General features: G+C 29.9%; 2 protein-coding genes across 5 annotated transcripts in view; one reads left to right on the forward strand and one right to left on the reverse strand.

Moving 5' to 3' along the window:
* Nucleotides 1-455: 455 nt before the first annotated feature.
* Nucleotides 456-3,222, forward strand: LOC117171674. 3 transcript variants are annotated; one of them, XM_033359187.1, is made up of 6 exons: nucleotides 456-717; nucleotides 825-984; nucleotides 2,061-2,292; nucleotides 2,427-2,691; nucleotides 2,807-2,884; nucleotides 3,038-3,222. In XM_033359187.1, the coding sequence occupies exons 1-6, from the start codon at nucleotides 553-555 to the stop codon at nucleotides 3,113-3,115; spliced, it is 978 nt and encodes a 325-aa protein (XP_033215078.1). In that variant the 5' UTR covers nucleotides 456-552; the 3' UTR covers nucleotides 3,116-3,222. The 3 variants fall into 3 exon arrangements, with proteins under 3 accessions (XP_033215078.1, XP_033215079.1, XP_033215080.1); XM_033359188.1 differs by having other exon boundaries at nucleotides 2,064-2,292; XM_033359189.1 differs by having other exon boundaries at nucleotides 2,427-2,668; nucleotides 3,038-3,156.
* A 2,153-nt stretch (nucleotides 3,223-5,375) lies between these two features.
* Nucleotides 5,376-15,181, reverse strand: part of LOC117171257 (sodium-dependent nutrient amino acid transporter 1-like) — a 56,819-nt gene continuing 47,013 nt past the window's right edge. Inside the window, exons 5-10 of one of the 2 annotated variants that reach the window (XM_033358378.1) lie at nucleotides 14,160-14,534; nucleotides 12,728-12,917; nucleotides 6,798-6,974; nucleotides 6,406-6,682; nucleotides 6,157-6,251; nucleotides 5,376-6,066 (exon numbers count right to left, since the gene is read on the reverse strand). In XM_033358378.1, coding sequence (XP_033214269.1) covers nucleotides 5,893-6,066; nucleotides 6,157-6,251; nucleotides 6,406-6,682; nucleotides 6,798-6,974; nucleotides 12,728-12,917; nucleotides 14,160-14,534 — 1,288 coding nt within the window. In that variant the 3' untranslated portion in view covers nucleotides 5,376-5,892. The remainder of the gene's footprint in view (nucleotides 6,067-6,156; nucleotides 6,252-6,405; nucleotides 6,683-6,797; nucleotides 6,975-12,727; nucleotides 12,918-14,159; nucleotides 14,535-15,181) is intronic. The other variant, XM_033358379.1, reaches the window with a different exon arrangement.

A 15,181-nucleotide genomic window follows, 5' to 3' on the forward strand; every position in this document is an offset into this window, starting at 1 on the left:
GGGGGGGGGTCAAAAAGTGGTAAATTTGATTTCCAAACCAAGATATATATTTATTATTTTTCTATATTGATTTATCGATTAAATTGAACGTTAGGGCGAGTGCCGGTATTGGGGCTGATCTTGGGACCTTACTCCCCAGACAAAGGACCACTCCGAATGTAAACAGTCAAGTGTCAGCGAGCACCGCGTATCTACCCGCCCATAACCATCCCCACTGAGCCGTCAGTCTCTCGGCCACATCTCTCGGGTTCACTGTAATTATATTTTTCATATTCATCCCATAAACAGACTATTTTCAGTTATGATTTTAAAATGGCAACGAATTACTATAATTTTAATTTAATTTAAAATGAAGGATTTCCATATCGCATGAAGAACAAGTCCAAAACTCTCCTTTTTTTTAAATAATCCAATTGAAATTTGATTAACTTCATGCCAGTTTATGGTATATTTCGCTAAAATGAATAAGAATTACGGTTCATAACCTTGCATTATTTATTACACGATCTAAGTTTTTAAAAGCTTTAAAAGATAAGGTTCAAAATTTGTATAATGTCAGATAAAAAAGTAACACCAAGAGACAATGTGAAATACGAAAAAGTAGTTTTGGAAAAAATTGGTCCTCACGTTGAAATTTATGGACCATACACAAAACGTGGACTCCGAAGATTATTACTTTCATCGATATCACTATATCCAGATAAAGATAATCAAAAGGCAAAATTTATTTTCCGTTCATTATATTTTTTTCTTTATTCTAACTAATTTTTCAGAAACAAGTTTTTTCGTTTAATTTTATTTATTACTAATTATAAGGCATTTAGGAAACATTAAAGCAAATTGGATTAAATGAACAAGATTTAAAGAACATTAAAAATGATCAGCAACTCAGTGAAAAGACTCAAAGAACTTTACAAGATCTCGAAATCACTAAGGATATGATTTTAAAGGCCAAATCGAAAAAATCGAAAGAGTATTTAAGAAGTAAGCAAATATTTCATTCAAATGAAACTATAATTTCATGCTCTTTTTAAGTTATAAAAATATGTGTTTAATTTGAAGCTATTGATTTCTTCTTAGCAATTGGAAAGCCTGAGAAATTTTATTTTTTTTAAATATTTTCTTATTTTGAGTGTTTTTAAATTTAACGGCTCTATGGCTATTAATTTACTCTCGGGTCTATGGATAAATTACGTAAATTTTTTTCTGATATTTAGAACAACGTACTCCCCCTTCCCTCTGGTATGGCCGGCAACTATTAACCCCCCCCCCCCCCTACTTTACCCTATTTTTTCCGACTGAATTTTTTTTCGTGACTTTATTAAGGACTAAAGAAAAGATTTTAATTTAAAATAAAATTAAACAGAATTCAGCAAAAAAACATGCATTTTCAACAAAATAGTTTAATCCTCAACTAAACCAGATTCTTCTCCAACCAAACGATAAAATGTTTAATAAAAAAAGATTGAATTTGTACCAAAAGAGATGAATTTCCAAATCAGCCGGACAAATTTTCAACAAGAGTTGAATTTTAACAACAAAAAAAAAAGATTTTTTAGTCATTAAAAGAAATATGAGTCTTCCACAATAAAATTGAATTTTCAGTTAAGAAAATTAATTTTCTACCATAAAAAACGAGGTTTCAAAAAAATATCTAACTAAATATTTGAATCAAGTTTTAACCAAATAGTTTAACTTTTAAACTAAAAAGAATCAATTTCGAATCAAAAATGGAATAGTTACATGTTCATCTGAAAAAGTTCGTTTTTCTATCCAAATCTAATTTTCTACAGTTAAATTTTCTACCAAAATTTGGAATTTTGAAGCTAAAAAGACGAATATTCTGCAAAGCAGTTTCATTTTAAATACTTAAATGTTAAATAATTTTCAAATCAACAAATAAAAAAAATTTTAATGAAATTGTTAAATTTTGAAGCCAAAAAGAAGAATTTTGAACAAAACAGTTGAATTTTCAACCAAAAAATAAATAGAAATTGAAGTGAATAAAATTAGAAACTGTCCTAAGTTAGACAAAAAGTAATGAATATTCTCCTTTGTAGTAGAAGATAATAAGAAGAGAGGAGAAAACGTTACACATGCTAAAGAAGCTAAAGATAAAAAATATAATAAGGACTGTTATGAAAAAGGAAAGGGAGACAAAAATGTCAGAAAAAGGGAAAAATCAATTCGAAGTGCAAAAGAAAATTTTATTGAACACCTGAAGCAAAGAGGGATTAGCAATGATCTCATGGCTCGATTATTAAGGAATGGTCTTACTGAAGAGACTATAAGGTTTTAAACATTTTAAATCTTTTTATTTTATTAACTTACAAAACGAAGCCTATAATTCTCTATTTTCTTATATTACTTGATTCATTAATCATAATAGATAGTTTATTTTCATTATTAATCTCTTTCTAAACTAGATTGTTGCAAGCTTTGGGATTTTCGACTGACAAATTAGAAAATTTGCAGAAGTTGTGGCAAATTGTATTGAGTGAAAATGATGATGATGAGTGCTCGGGATCTACAATTTTAGAACCATCTTCTTCAGATGAATATATGTCTTTGGATAGCTTGTATTTAAAAAGTTACATTTCGGTTCCAATTAAAAAGGCACTTCGTGAAATTATTTTAAGAAAGCCGAAAGATCCTGTCGAATTTTTGGGTCAGTGGCTTCTACATTTCAAGGTTTAATTTTTGATTATAAAATTGTGATATTATTAAATTAAGTAATGTACCAATAACTGATTTTCTGGAAACATTTTAAGCCACATTTTTTTTATTGAAGAAAATAATGTTTAAGGTGTACGAGGAGCGAGAGATAAAACTAAAAGAATGCGAAATAGAATTAACGACAGAGCGAGAAAAGTTGAAATTAAAAGTATTGTTATGTTTTTAAATGATACTTGTTCTCTGTTTTTTAATTAACAATTATAAATTGTGGAAAAGTTGATTAATAACGTTAAAGTAAAAATAATTTATTTATCCAAACGCTTAAGGTTTAAAAATAAGATTTCCTTTTTTCAATTTCTAGCGGAAATTTGAGATGGAAGCTAATTATATTAATGAAAATTATGAAGAGGAAAGTGAAGAAAATCTGGAAGAAACTTGACGAATTTTGGACGAAAATATAATTTTTTGACACAAATGTAAATTCTTTAATATATCTATGGGTTTTAACTATAAAAATAAATACTGCACTTAGCAATTACTATAAGGTTTTGAAATTTGAAGTTTAAGGGATATTGTGATTTAAACAAAAATTTCTATTGTTAAAAAATAAATCATAGCTCTTAAGACGATGGTAAATAATTGATGAAAATAAACATTTATTATGAAAGTTAAATCATAGGTTCTGCATTTCATTAAAAATTGAAGAATCGCTTTGACATAATTTTATTTACCGTACAATAAAAAAAGTTTAATTTTGTTCAATAAATAACGAGTATCGTACATACTGTATGATTTTCGTTTTTTTTTTTTAATTTTACAGGGATTTGTATAGTTTTTAATACTTTTATCTACAATAATTATTATAATCTTATAACTATTTGTAAAATGAAGAGAAATACAATTACTGATTGCGGTCTGATGCTGTCTCGGCTCTATAAGTAAACAGATTTACACAATAATTATTCATTCATTGGCGTCATTTTGAATTTCAAAATATTTTAAGTTTTAATTTTTACATGGCATTCTGATCGTAATTTTTAAACTGGAATTCAAATAGAATTTTCAATTCTAATAAATTTAAGTTTATTCTAAAACTTTGGCAATTACAAATTCATTTTTCTATCGACTCACTACAATTTTTCATGGTTTATAAGTTTTTATGAATAAAAAAAATGTTCTCATTTGTAATAAAATAATTAATTTTCTGTTCACATTTACAGTTATTTTGTTGGTTGCCAAACATTCAATAATATTATTAGTCTACATTATGCATTAAATTAATCAGACAGCAATCTTGTACAATGTACAATTATCACTTATTATTACTTAAATATTCATAAATAAAAGAAATATTTTCGTTATCATCTGAAAGCAAACTATTTCTTCCGCATCACAGAGAAACTACGTACATAAAATTCTCTAATACTGCGTTATTATTTCTCTAATTAGGGAAAATTAGCATGAGATAGCAGGAAGAAGGCATTTAAATTTTATCTGCTTTAACATTTCTTAATCAATTTGCTAATTTAAAATGTTGTAATTCAAATATTTTGAAATCAAATAAATCTAATCAAATATCCTAGAACTCAGTCACATTTTTCCTAATTATGAATAACTGCTCCACGACTACACGTGAGAATCTTTTTCAATTAAAAATACTGCGCAGGTACATTCTACTTAAAAGTTAAAAGGACGGTAACGATTGTAATTATATTCTCTAGAGCAAATGACAAAAATTCCACAACTGGAAATCAATTATGTCTTTTAATATAAGAATAAAAAATGTATAGGAAAAATATTTAAGACGAGGTAACTGAATAGGATTTTAAAAGAAGTGATTAAAAATTTTAAGAAAAAACAAAATACCTAATACATCCCGTGTGGAAATAGCCCGAGTTAGCCCTGGTATAACAAGGTTCCTGGTCGGGGACTGACCGGGCTATGTTTGTTTTTTTAGAGCTTAGCCGTGCGCTTGTCGGAGACTGGCTAGCCAAAATTTATGTCAAAACCCCAGTCGGGGGATGACTGGTCTCTGATCGGACAAATCTTATGATCGAATGCTCAGACGATAGCTGCCCGGGCGCTGATTGACAATAATAAAATTGTTAAACTTTGTTTATAACTTAATTACTTTTTCTGATTTCATTAAGAAACGGATGTTTATACCCGGATGGATGTTCCACGCGTGGAAATATATTGGAAATATATTGAATTTTCTGTCATTGTGAAAAGTTGTGAAATAGTCTAAAACGGGAAAAAAACAAAATATCACGCGAAGAAAAATTGTAATCGATTTAAATTATTTATTTAAACTGTATTTTATTGATATTCCTGTTAAAAGTTCGCATATTTTATATTTACATAACGCCGCATAATAATAAATAATTAGAAAAAGAGAACTTAAAATTTGATACTTTAACTTTTCTGAACTGTAGCTTATGAGGATGGCCTTTTCAACGAGTTTCAACTTGTCGGTTTACCGCAGTGGTTAGCACTCCCGGCTGCTAGGCGTTAGATTTAGTTATAGATATAGAAGTTCGATACCCCGTAGCATTAGAAATTTTATTTGCAAATATAATATTTAAAAATGAAATATATGTATTTACTCTAAACAGGACTATATTAATATTTAAAGTCAAAATATTCGCAATCATTTAATATTTATTTTTTAAATAGCTGTTTTGTCTCTCAATGACTACGTGAAAATAGTTAATGTTGTCTGTGTGCTGGGCGTGTAGAATTTCATATATTAATATGCTCCAATTCTGCAGTAAAAATGAATCAAATTAATTCCCTAATTTAGTGACTAAAGCTCTTCATACAATTAAAACTCGAATTATTTAAATCTAGTAAAGCACCAATTGATCTTGTCTGGGCTACGGTCGGGCTCCCCGGCCAGCTCCCGGCTTAAAGCCGGGCTCTCCGGCCGTAGAATGGCCAGCCCCCGACTTAAATTTCAACCCGGGATTTACAAAGTTGTAATTTGGTCAGAAATCAAGATAAATTTTGAAGATATATTTTAGGGTCTTTGATTTCTTTTTAAACAAGCCTAAAATATAAATCCTACTTGAATTTAAAATTCCCTCTTTAGACGTTTGTTATACAACTTTCTATCATTATATAATTTTCATCTGTCGCTTTTATAGTACATATATTCTCTAGCCTCGAATGTTTTTTTGGATGTAAAATAATCTTTATCGTGATAAAGTAAGACGATTATATTAATCTGTCTTCACAACCGGTGATCACATAAAGGAATTGTTTAATTTTTGACGCACATCTTTTCTCTCGTTTTTGTCTTTTGGCGTCTTTAAATATTCTCCAAGATGCTAAGTCAGATGCTTTTATTGGTCCCCACTCTTTCGATGGCTTAAACGCTTCTTGGATCATCTAAAAAGATTTTTTGAAGGACATTAAATTAACATTTAATCCATAATTTAATTTAACGTTTTTTAAATCGTTATATTTTCTTGGACAAACCTTAGACATGCCTGATCTTCTTTTTGTGATTATTGTATAAATTAGCCAGAAGGGCAGTTGTAAAACACCAAAAGCTAGAAGGGTCCATCCTGCAGCTGTAAAATTATAATTTTCAATTAATTCAATTTCTTTTTATAAAGTCAAGGGTTAAGCATCAAGTGAGGGCTTATATTGAGGGGTCAAAATTAAAGGTGAATGGTTAAAGATCAAGAGTTATCAGAGGTCAACGCTTAATCGAATTTGACTTACCATAAGCACTTGCGGGATAAAGCACACCTCCATAAGTGAGAGGAGTGAGGGTAACAATATTGTAAATCAAAATGGTGATTAATAAAAGTGGAGTGATCAAACCCCAACATATCCTCCAGTAAATCGACGGCCGTCTGTTTAACATGAATTCTACGTCATCCAGAAAGTTTTCCAATCCATAAACCCAAAAAATTCCTATCATTTCAAGAGTTGCAAGAATGAACACAATAAAAGAGCCAGCGTAGTAATCGACCAAGCCCAAAATGAATTGTCCTCCCTATTTTGGTGAACAATATAAAACAATATAATATAGAAATGTAGAATTTCGAAAATTAACATAAAAATATATTTAACATCAAAATTGTAAAAGATTATGGCAGACATGTACTCACGGGGGTGCAATATACGGTCCCGACCAAAAAACCAAATACAGAAGTCGCTAAAACTACGTGCCAATATTTCCAGGATGGAAATTGATCGTTAATTATGCTTATTATTCCCCCTGCTATAGCAATCGCACTTCCAATTCCTAGCACGTAGAGCATAAGGAAGAATAGAACTGAAAAGAGCTACAAAAATGGTTAAATTAATGTTTTGAGGTCAAGTTTTTTATATAACTATTTTTTAATTAGTCGTTTTTTTTATAAAATACAACCCTTCTAACTTTTTATGCTTTCTAACATGTTTTATTAATTTACATTGGTGGTAACGAAGATAATACTTGTGCGATTCAACATATTCAAGAATTTTAAATATTAATTTTTTTATTTTAAAAAGTTTTCAGTTTTATTCAAAATTCAGAAATACTTTTTTTAAATAAATTTAAAATAATTTTAAAAATTTAAAACCTTGTAAAAATGACGAATAGTTTAAACCTACACTCTTAATTTCTAAGTAGTTAAATTAAGTCCAACGGCTTTCAAGCTACAGCTGTTACATTGTAAATTTTAAATGCTTTAATTTTAAAGAAAGCATTACAAACTTGCATGCCATTATTTGAAATAATATATTTTTCTTTTAGAATGAAAATGACTTAAATCCTTAACAAGACTTCTAAATTAACATTAGGTAATTTTGAATTAAAATTTTGAATTAAATTAGAAGAAATGTTACACCTTAAACAATCATTTGGATCATTTTTTGATTAACTGCGTTTTCAATTTTAAAAATCCAAACACTTATTACTTTGTAAAAAAAAAGTTTGGGCAAATAGGTAAGATGCGTGTCGATCATGTCATCTTATTTCCTCTGAAAAACAATATATTTGAGTAACTCTTACAGTTAAATACTATATTGAAGACAAGTGAATTAAAAGAAAGATGAATTTTGAACTTATGTTTTATATTTAATGTCATGTTTTTTAAACTAAAAAATGATTTACAAAGTTTTTGAAGTATTACCTATACTTAAAACATTAAAAAAATTCGCTTTCACATAATTGCAAATTACGACTAGATGAAGTTCATTTAATTTTTCCTTCCCTCTAATCTAAAAATTAGGAACAATATATTTATAAATCGTGAAAGTAAAGCCAATAAGAACCATTTAACTATATAATTTTCTTAGAATTTTCTATTTTTAATCCTATCTTATTTTTAAACGTACATTGCAAAATTATATATTTTTTCAATTTCGTAACCTTGGCTTGTTGAACAGCCAACGAAAAAGCTTTATACTCCAGCATTAAATATACTCCAAATTTGGTAAAAACTGTAAAATTTCGCTTACTTGAAGGACCGCGAAACGTAAAGATTCGATCATTTTAAGGCTGGAAAGGCCCCAGCCTCTACCACGAGTCGTCAAGTTATTTTTGTCGTCAATCGGAAAAAGAATGAAATATGACTGAGACAATAAAAGCTACACTTGAAAAATATTACTATTCGTATATTTATGACTTACTATTACGTTTATAATATTTTCTCCAAAAATTCGTATGCATTCCCATGACGTCATGCTAAAATACTTCACTTAAACCAACGAGGGCTTCACGCTCTTTGGGCCTCTTCTCAATTAGTCAGCCACTGAAGCGGAGGGGACCGTAAGGGATAGTAGTAGGAGGTGATGGAACTGCGCAATTTCAAATAAACGTGTATGGGGGACTTCAAACAGGCGAGACTTCACTATTTGTTGCTTCATATGATTACTTATGAATTCACAGTAATTTTTATACATTTTCAGAAACTTTTCAATAACTTTTATCATTTTTATGGTAACTTTACATCAATTTTCGGTAAATCCCAAGATATTTTTTGTAAGTTTTAGGTGATTTTCAAGAATTCAATTTCGCAGGTAAAATATAAAGTCTGTAGCTTATTCTCCAAGTTTTCATCGTAAGTCAATGTTTCTATGAAAGTACCGCCATGCCACATCAGCGTAGAATGACCAATCCCATTGCATTTTAGAGCAAAATGTCAAATGCTTGTGATGTCTGATTGTCGAATGCGTCTGAAGTTTGTATCTTTATTTTAAAACCTATTGATTTTACGAAAAAATTATCTAAATATTAATTAAAAGTAGACACAATTTTGAGTATTTCTAACAAAACAATGTCCTAGCCTGAATGGGTCATAAGCTTTGGACTTCGAAAGTTGAACACTGCTTGGTTTTGAACTACTTGAATATCTTTTTTAACACAAACATAATTATTTGGTTGCAAGATTAGGTAAAGTTTGTCGAAAACAGATGATGTTTGCTGAAAAAAGGTCATTTTTTAAATAAAGGAAATTCCTTTTAACTTTTAACCCTAAATGTAAGATGAAATTTATCTGAGTGGACGCAGCTTTTTTTAAATAGATCGTTTTGTGCATATTCTATGAAAATTAACTTGTTTAGCTCTTATAGGTCAAAAGTTATAATCATGAAACTTTGCCACTTTTATTCAGAAGGCTCTGTAGGTACTTGAAAATGTACTACACCCGTAATTGAGAATTTTTATGTCATATATACGTCTGTAATTTATTACAAATATACTTTTTTTATTTTTGTTAACAAACATTTATTTTTTAACCATATACTGAAATCTCAATTTAAGCGCTCTCGGTTTATCCGGCGCCTATAGAGTTTAGTATGATTTATGGTTCCTAGGACAGAGGCGTGCAGTTTCGTATTCTCAGTTTAATCGCTCTCGGTATCGCTCTCGGTTTAACGGGCGCCTGCCGAGCTTAGCACGTACCCCTGATTAATACAGGACTTTCTATCTGCACTTGAGATTTTATGACTCTCGATTTACCCGGAGCTTTCAAGAGCTGCCGGTTAAACCGAGAATTCAGTGTAATTCTCTTCACATTATAGATCTTCTGCATATTTTATACATTTACTTTTTGAAAATTATACTCAACTCCTGATAAAAGAAGGGTTTCGTGCTCGGCTTTTAGTGTCTTTGATCCTCAATCGGGGGAACCACTTCTGTTAGATTTGGACACATGACGCAGTACCTGAGGAAACTAATGCGCTAAGAGTGCGGCCCTCATGCTGCTTGTCACGTTTGACTAAGCACCGCGTCTCTCTCAGTTTAGTGGCCCCCATAATCATGAAAGTGCCGAGGAAATTAGTTATAAGAATATCGTAAACCGGGGGTTCTTATATTGGGAGTTGACTGTACTTACACAATATCTGTTGTCGAAAGTGAATTAAAGGAAAATGATAAATTAACTGTTTTTACGTTGCTTATTTATTATTTATAAAATTGATATTGAAGGGATTATTTTACAACATTGTATTTTTTTATGTTAAAAAATCTAAAAATTGCTAAACTAATCATCGCAGAGGAGATAATTATTGCTAGTTGCTTATAATAAAAGAATATGTTAACAAATTAATTACGTAATTATGCAAAGAATGATAAAAACTAATTGAATAATTGTTTTAATGCTTAACTGATAAATTTCTCATTATCAGGAGATGGAGCACATCGTAAAAACTGGAAAAATGGTTTGTAATTACAAGCCTTATCCAGAGTCCGGTCGAACGTAACTTTATGGTTCTTTTAAAAAAATTCGCCACCGTCTATCTGGGCCTGATGTGGCTCGATGGTCGATCAAAGTAGGGTTACTTACACTGGTTAATATTACGCAGCTAGTTGATTGAACCTCTCACGAAGGTGGACCTTATAAAAAAATTCGCCAGAGTCTGCCCGACTGTCGGCTTGACTTTGAGCCGCAGTTAAGCGAACGGTTCCTTTAATCAGGCCAACCTCACAGAGAGTTGAGCAGACCGCATTTTGGTGGCCTTTTTAAAAAAAGTCACCAGAATAAACTTTCGTCACTTTTATTCTTCAAATTCACTGATTAATATTACGCCATTTGGCAGCCATTGTCGGCTGAAAACGTTGGCTTGACCTTCCAACTTTAGCTGCCAACCCAAATTTGCACCTGGGTAAAATATAATCTAAAATACCAACTTCAAGCTCATAAAACTTGCTATATGTATAAAGTGTAAATAAATTCACGAAATAAAATTATTATAATGAAATAATATTTTTCGAACCACACGATTTCTAAACTCCTACTGGGGATACCACAAAAAAAAATGCCCGCCACGCGGGCATATTCTCATCATTCCCTCCACGCGCGACTGTTGGTTCTCGTGTTTCTAGCATAGACCTTTTAAAATTAAGGGTCAAAGCTTCGACAAAATGTAATTTCGTGATTGTAAATTTTCTTTTGTTAAAGCTCCTTTGACTTTAACGAACGCATTATCATTGAATATCTCGTGCTTCGTCCTCGATTTTATCCAAAATGTGAACTTTTCTACATTATATTCAACATTATTATACATAATGTAATTTACATTTATTTCTGTACCTCGGCCTGGGATTGTTTATTCAGATGTTGCAAAATAAAGTACAAATTTTATTTATCATGATTACTTTAATATTTATTTCTTATTTTACATTAAATTTTATTCTCAGCTACCCTGAAAAATGTATTATTTCAATAAATGTATATTATTAAAATTCATAATACGCATTCGTATTGAAACATGAGTACTTTCATTGTCTGGTTTTTATAATTAAACAAAAACAGTTCAGAGCAATATGTAAAACTTTTAAAAACAGGGAATTTTGTTTTCTTGTCTATTTATTGTATTTTGCGTGGTTTCGTGCGAAAGTTGAATTATTACGTTTCTCAGTTTCATTTTTCATGGCTAAAACCATAAATATGAGCAGTATGAGGCTGGTTAACGAACTTGAGATTTTTTTGGGACCGCAAAACAGCGTGCAAAAAAACATTGGAATTAGAAAATTCCTTCGAACATTAGCGCGTTTCAGACAACATGCAGACCGACAAACACACATTTTCGTAAAAACTATTTTTTCTAACCCAGGGGGTCCCAAACGTCCCGAATTGAAGAAAACTGGATAGGTCTAAATTCGCATGAATCTAAGATATTCCATGTTAAAGAATGAGAATGTAAGAAAGCGCCTGATACTATACCTCTGGAGTTGGATGTGGAAAAGAGTTCACATTGCCAAACAATTTTAAAGTTTTTTACGACCTCCTAATACAAGCTAACTTATCATTCAATAATTCAATTAACTAGAATATTTAATTAGTTTTTCATTCATTTAATAATTGTGCAGATCAACAATTAACACTAATATTTTCCTCTACGATGATTAATTTATCCATTTTTAGCACTTTTAACATCAAATAATGCAATGCTGTAAACCTAATTCTATGAGTAACATTTTTTATGAATAGTAAATAAACGCGAGTCAACTTCGGGAGATCATAACTTATGACCTGTTTGGGCTAGGTCATTGTTTTTTTCCAAAAATTACTCAAAATAGCATGTTCTTTCATTAAAATTCAGCATATTTATTCATAGATGTAACAAGTACCAAAGTACAGGTACAAATGTCAAAATTTTATTTTGTAGCCTTTTTTTAAATCGGGTTTCTTTGAATAGTTAACTTTCTCTGAATTTTGTTGAGTTTAGTTGTGCTAGCTATTGGGCATTTCGCTCTTAAATTAAATGGTATAAGTCAGTCTGTGCAAATACGATTTTTGTAATTTAAAAAAAAAATATTTCCAGGATGCATCGTCGTCATTTCTAGCAAATCTAACATTTCTACCAGTAGCCCTTAACAAGTTCCTTTTGCAAAAAAGTGACATTTACGTTTCCAGTTTAAAATTCAACACCGAATTATTTTCAATTCAAATAAAGTAATCGAATAACTCGTTTATTAAATACCTGTTTAAGAAACATTCACGAGGAATCGAATCATTTCTTATTAATCAGTTACGTAAATTGTAAGTAGAACAAGTGAACAAATTTAATAATAGGCTATAGAAGTAATAGTTATAATTATTGGCCTCACCTGTGGTAAAACAGTAAACTTGGCAATAGCATCGGGATATGATATAAAAGCGAGACCAGTTCCTCCGCGAACTACTTTTGTAATATCATCCGTTCCTAGTTCATGGGCAAGGTTGCCAAGAATCCCGAAAATAGTGAATCCTGCCATTAAGCTAGTTAAGGTGTCCAGGGTCGTTACCACGATAACGTCTCTGAAAAAGTACTATTTAAATATTTTTTTATTTCATAATTTTAATCCTAGTAAGAATAATAGATGTATCCTCCATTTAAAGCATATATTGTCTGACACATTAATACATCTTTCGTAAATTCCAGTTTATAAAATTCAAAATTCTGCTCTCGTATTTCAATTTTATTTTAATTTAATTGAATCACTGTATGTGATGAATAAATTATCTGTATGTTAGAATTTTCACAAGCATAAGATTCTGGTCTTTGAATATTAAAAGTCAGGGAAAATAAAAAATGGGTTGGTTAGTAATTTATTTTCCTTGTAATGCTATTTCTATTTCTTTTTTTTTTTTAGAGTTGCATCCTCCCGAAGATTATGTTTTTAGTTACAAATTTTAAACTGTCTTCTAAAAAATTCAATTACTTTGTTGAAAATGCAACTGTTTCTGGTTAAAATTCTTCTTTTTTAGTGAAAAATTCAACTATATTCTTGAAAATTCAACAGTTTGGATACAAATTTAACAATTTTGTTGGACATCCGTTTTTTGGTCAGGAAATATCAACGATAACATTTTCCGTTTAGAATTCATCTTTTTGTTGCAAATTCAACTGTCTTCTAAAAGAATCATCTTTTTGGCTTGAAAATTTAACTACTGGGTTGAAAATTACATTTTTTTAAGTTTAATATTTTTTTATTAAAAATTAGAACATTTGTTTGAAAATTCATCTATATAGGTTGAAGATTATACTATTCGGTTAAAATTCATCTGTTTAAAAACTTACACCTATAGATTGAACATTCAACAGTTTAGTTAAAAAATCAACTATTTTGTTGCCAATCCGTTTCTTTGTATGGAAATATTCACTATAATTATTTGGTTAGAATTACAACGATATTGTTGAAGTTTAATCTTTTTTGTTTGAAAATTAAACCATTTTTTCAAAGAATTATATTTTTAGTTTGAAAATTCAACAGTTTGGTTAAAAAATCAACTGTTTTGTTAAAAATTTAAATGTTTGGTTCAAAAGTCATCTTTTTGGGCTTAAAATTGAAATAGTTTGTTGAAAATTCGTCCGTTAGATTGCAAATTTATTTTTTATGGTAGAAGAATAATTTCTTATTGTTAAAATAATTAAATAAATTTGAATGTTCTAAGCTTTAATCTGAAATATTGTTTTATTCCGTTTATAAAAGATTCAATGAAGTTTTTCGGCCACCATGAATAGCCCAGCTGAGGGGAATTTATTTTTGGGATATTTACCTGTAAATATTGTGATTGAATTCATTATAAGAAGAGTACATGACAACGCCTCCGAAGCACACCGAAAGTGAAAAGAAACACTGTGTGACCGCAGCATACCAAACATTGGGATCGAAAAGTTTGTCCCATTGTGGTTTTATAAAAAATATAATTCCATTGACTGCACCTTCCAACGTGACTGCTCTAATCAAAAGAGCTATCATTATAATGTATGGAAATATTGCCAAAAAATATGCAGCTTTTCCTGAACTTTTAACTCCTCGAGCTAGAACTGCAAATATGCAGGCCCAAGCAAAAAAGAGACAGATGGTTAATCTCCAATCGGGTAAACCCACCCCATCATCAATGTTGAGTTTTTCCTTCAACACAGTCTTTCTGTGAAATAATTTAAAAATTCAAGTTTTGCAAATCAAACACAGCGTCTATTATAATAATATATACATATAAAATAATATCAAGATTTGTTGGTCTTGAAATTAAATTTTCAAATTGCATTTTTTGAAATCCTACAATTTCAAAATTGTACCATTTCATTATGAAAATAATGTTAATATTTAAACAGTTTTAAATTGAAAAATTACATCAATAATTTCTTATTCGTTTATCAATTATACAGTAACTTCTGTATAAAATAGACAATTTTACATCAATATCATTATAAAATTTTTGAGCAATTTGGTATCGTGCGAATCCTCAAAGATTTTATAATTTTAATTTCAAATTGCAAGCCTTAGTAGTTGACCATCTTAAAATTCCAAACGTTCCAAATAGACTAATTTAAAATTGAAATATAGGCATTATAAATTGGACAGTTTCAAATTTAAATCATACAATTTTCATTTTTGATGCTTCGAGAGTAGAGCAATATTTCAAGTTCCAAGTCTTTATAATTAAATTTACATAAAATTATAAGCGTTTGAAATTGTGGGTCCGGATGCAATAAGGGCACATAAAGTTTTTTCGTGCGAAAACGAAGTCCCCTGGAGGCTTTAGAAAAAATTTTCGAATTTTAATTTTCAAAA

This window comes from Belonocnema kinseyi, chromosome 4 (assembly GCF_010883055.1).
Source record: "Belonocnema kinseyi isolate 2016_QV_RU_SX_M_011 chromosome 4, B_treatae_v1, whole genome shotgun sequence".
Taxonomy (NCBI): Eukaryota; Metazoa; Arthropoda; class Insecta; order Hymenoptera; family Cynipidae; genus Belonocnema; species Belonocnema kinseyi.

Excerpts from the sequence above, each read along its gene's own strand:
- LOC117171674 (XM_033359187.1), top strand. The coding sequence starts at position 553 with ATGTCAGATAAAAAAGTAACACCAAGAGACAATGTGAAATACGAAAAA. Across the intron at positions 985-2,060 it reads ATCGAAAGAGTATTTAAGAA|TAGAAGATAATAAGAAGAGA; the intron begins GTAAGCAAATAT and ends TCTCCTTTGTAG. Across the intron at positions 2,885-3,037 it reads GAGAAAAGTTGAAATTAAAA|CGGAAATTTGAGATGGAAGC; the intron begins GTATTGTTATGT and ends TTCAATTTCTAG.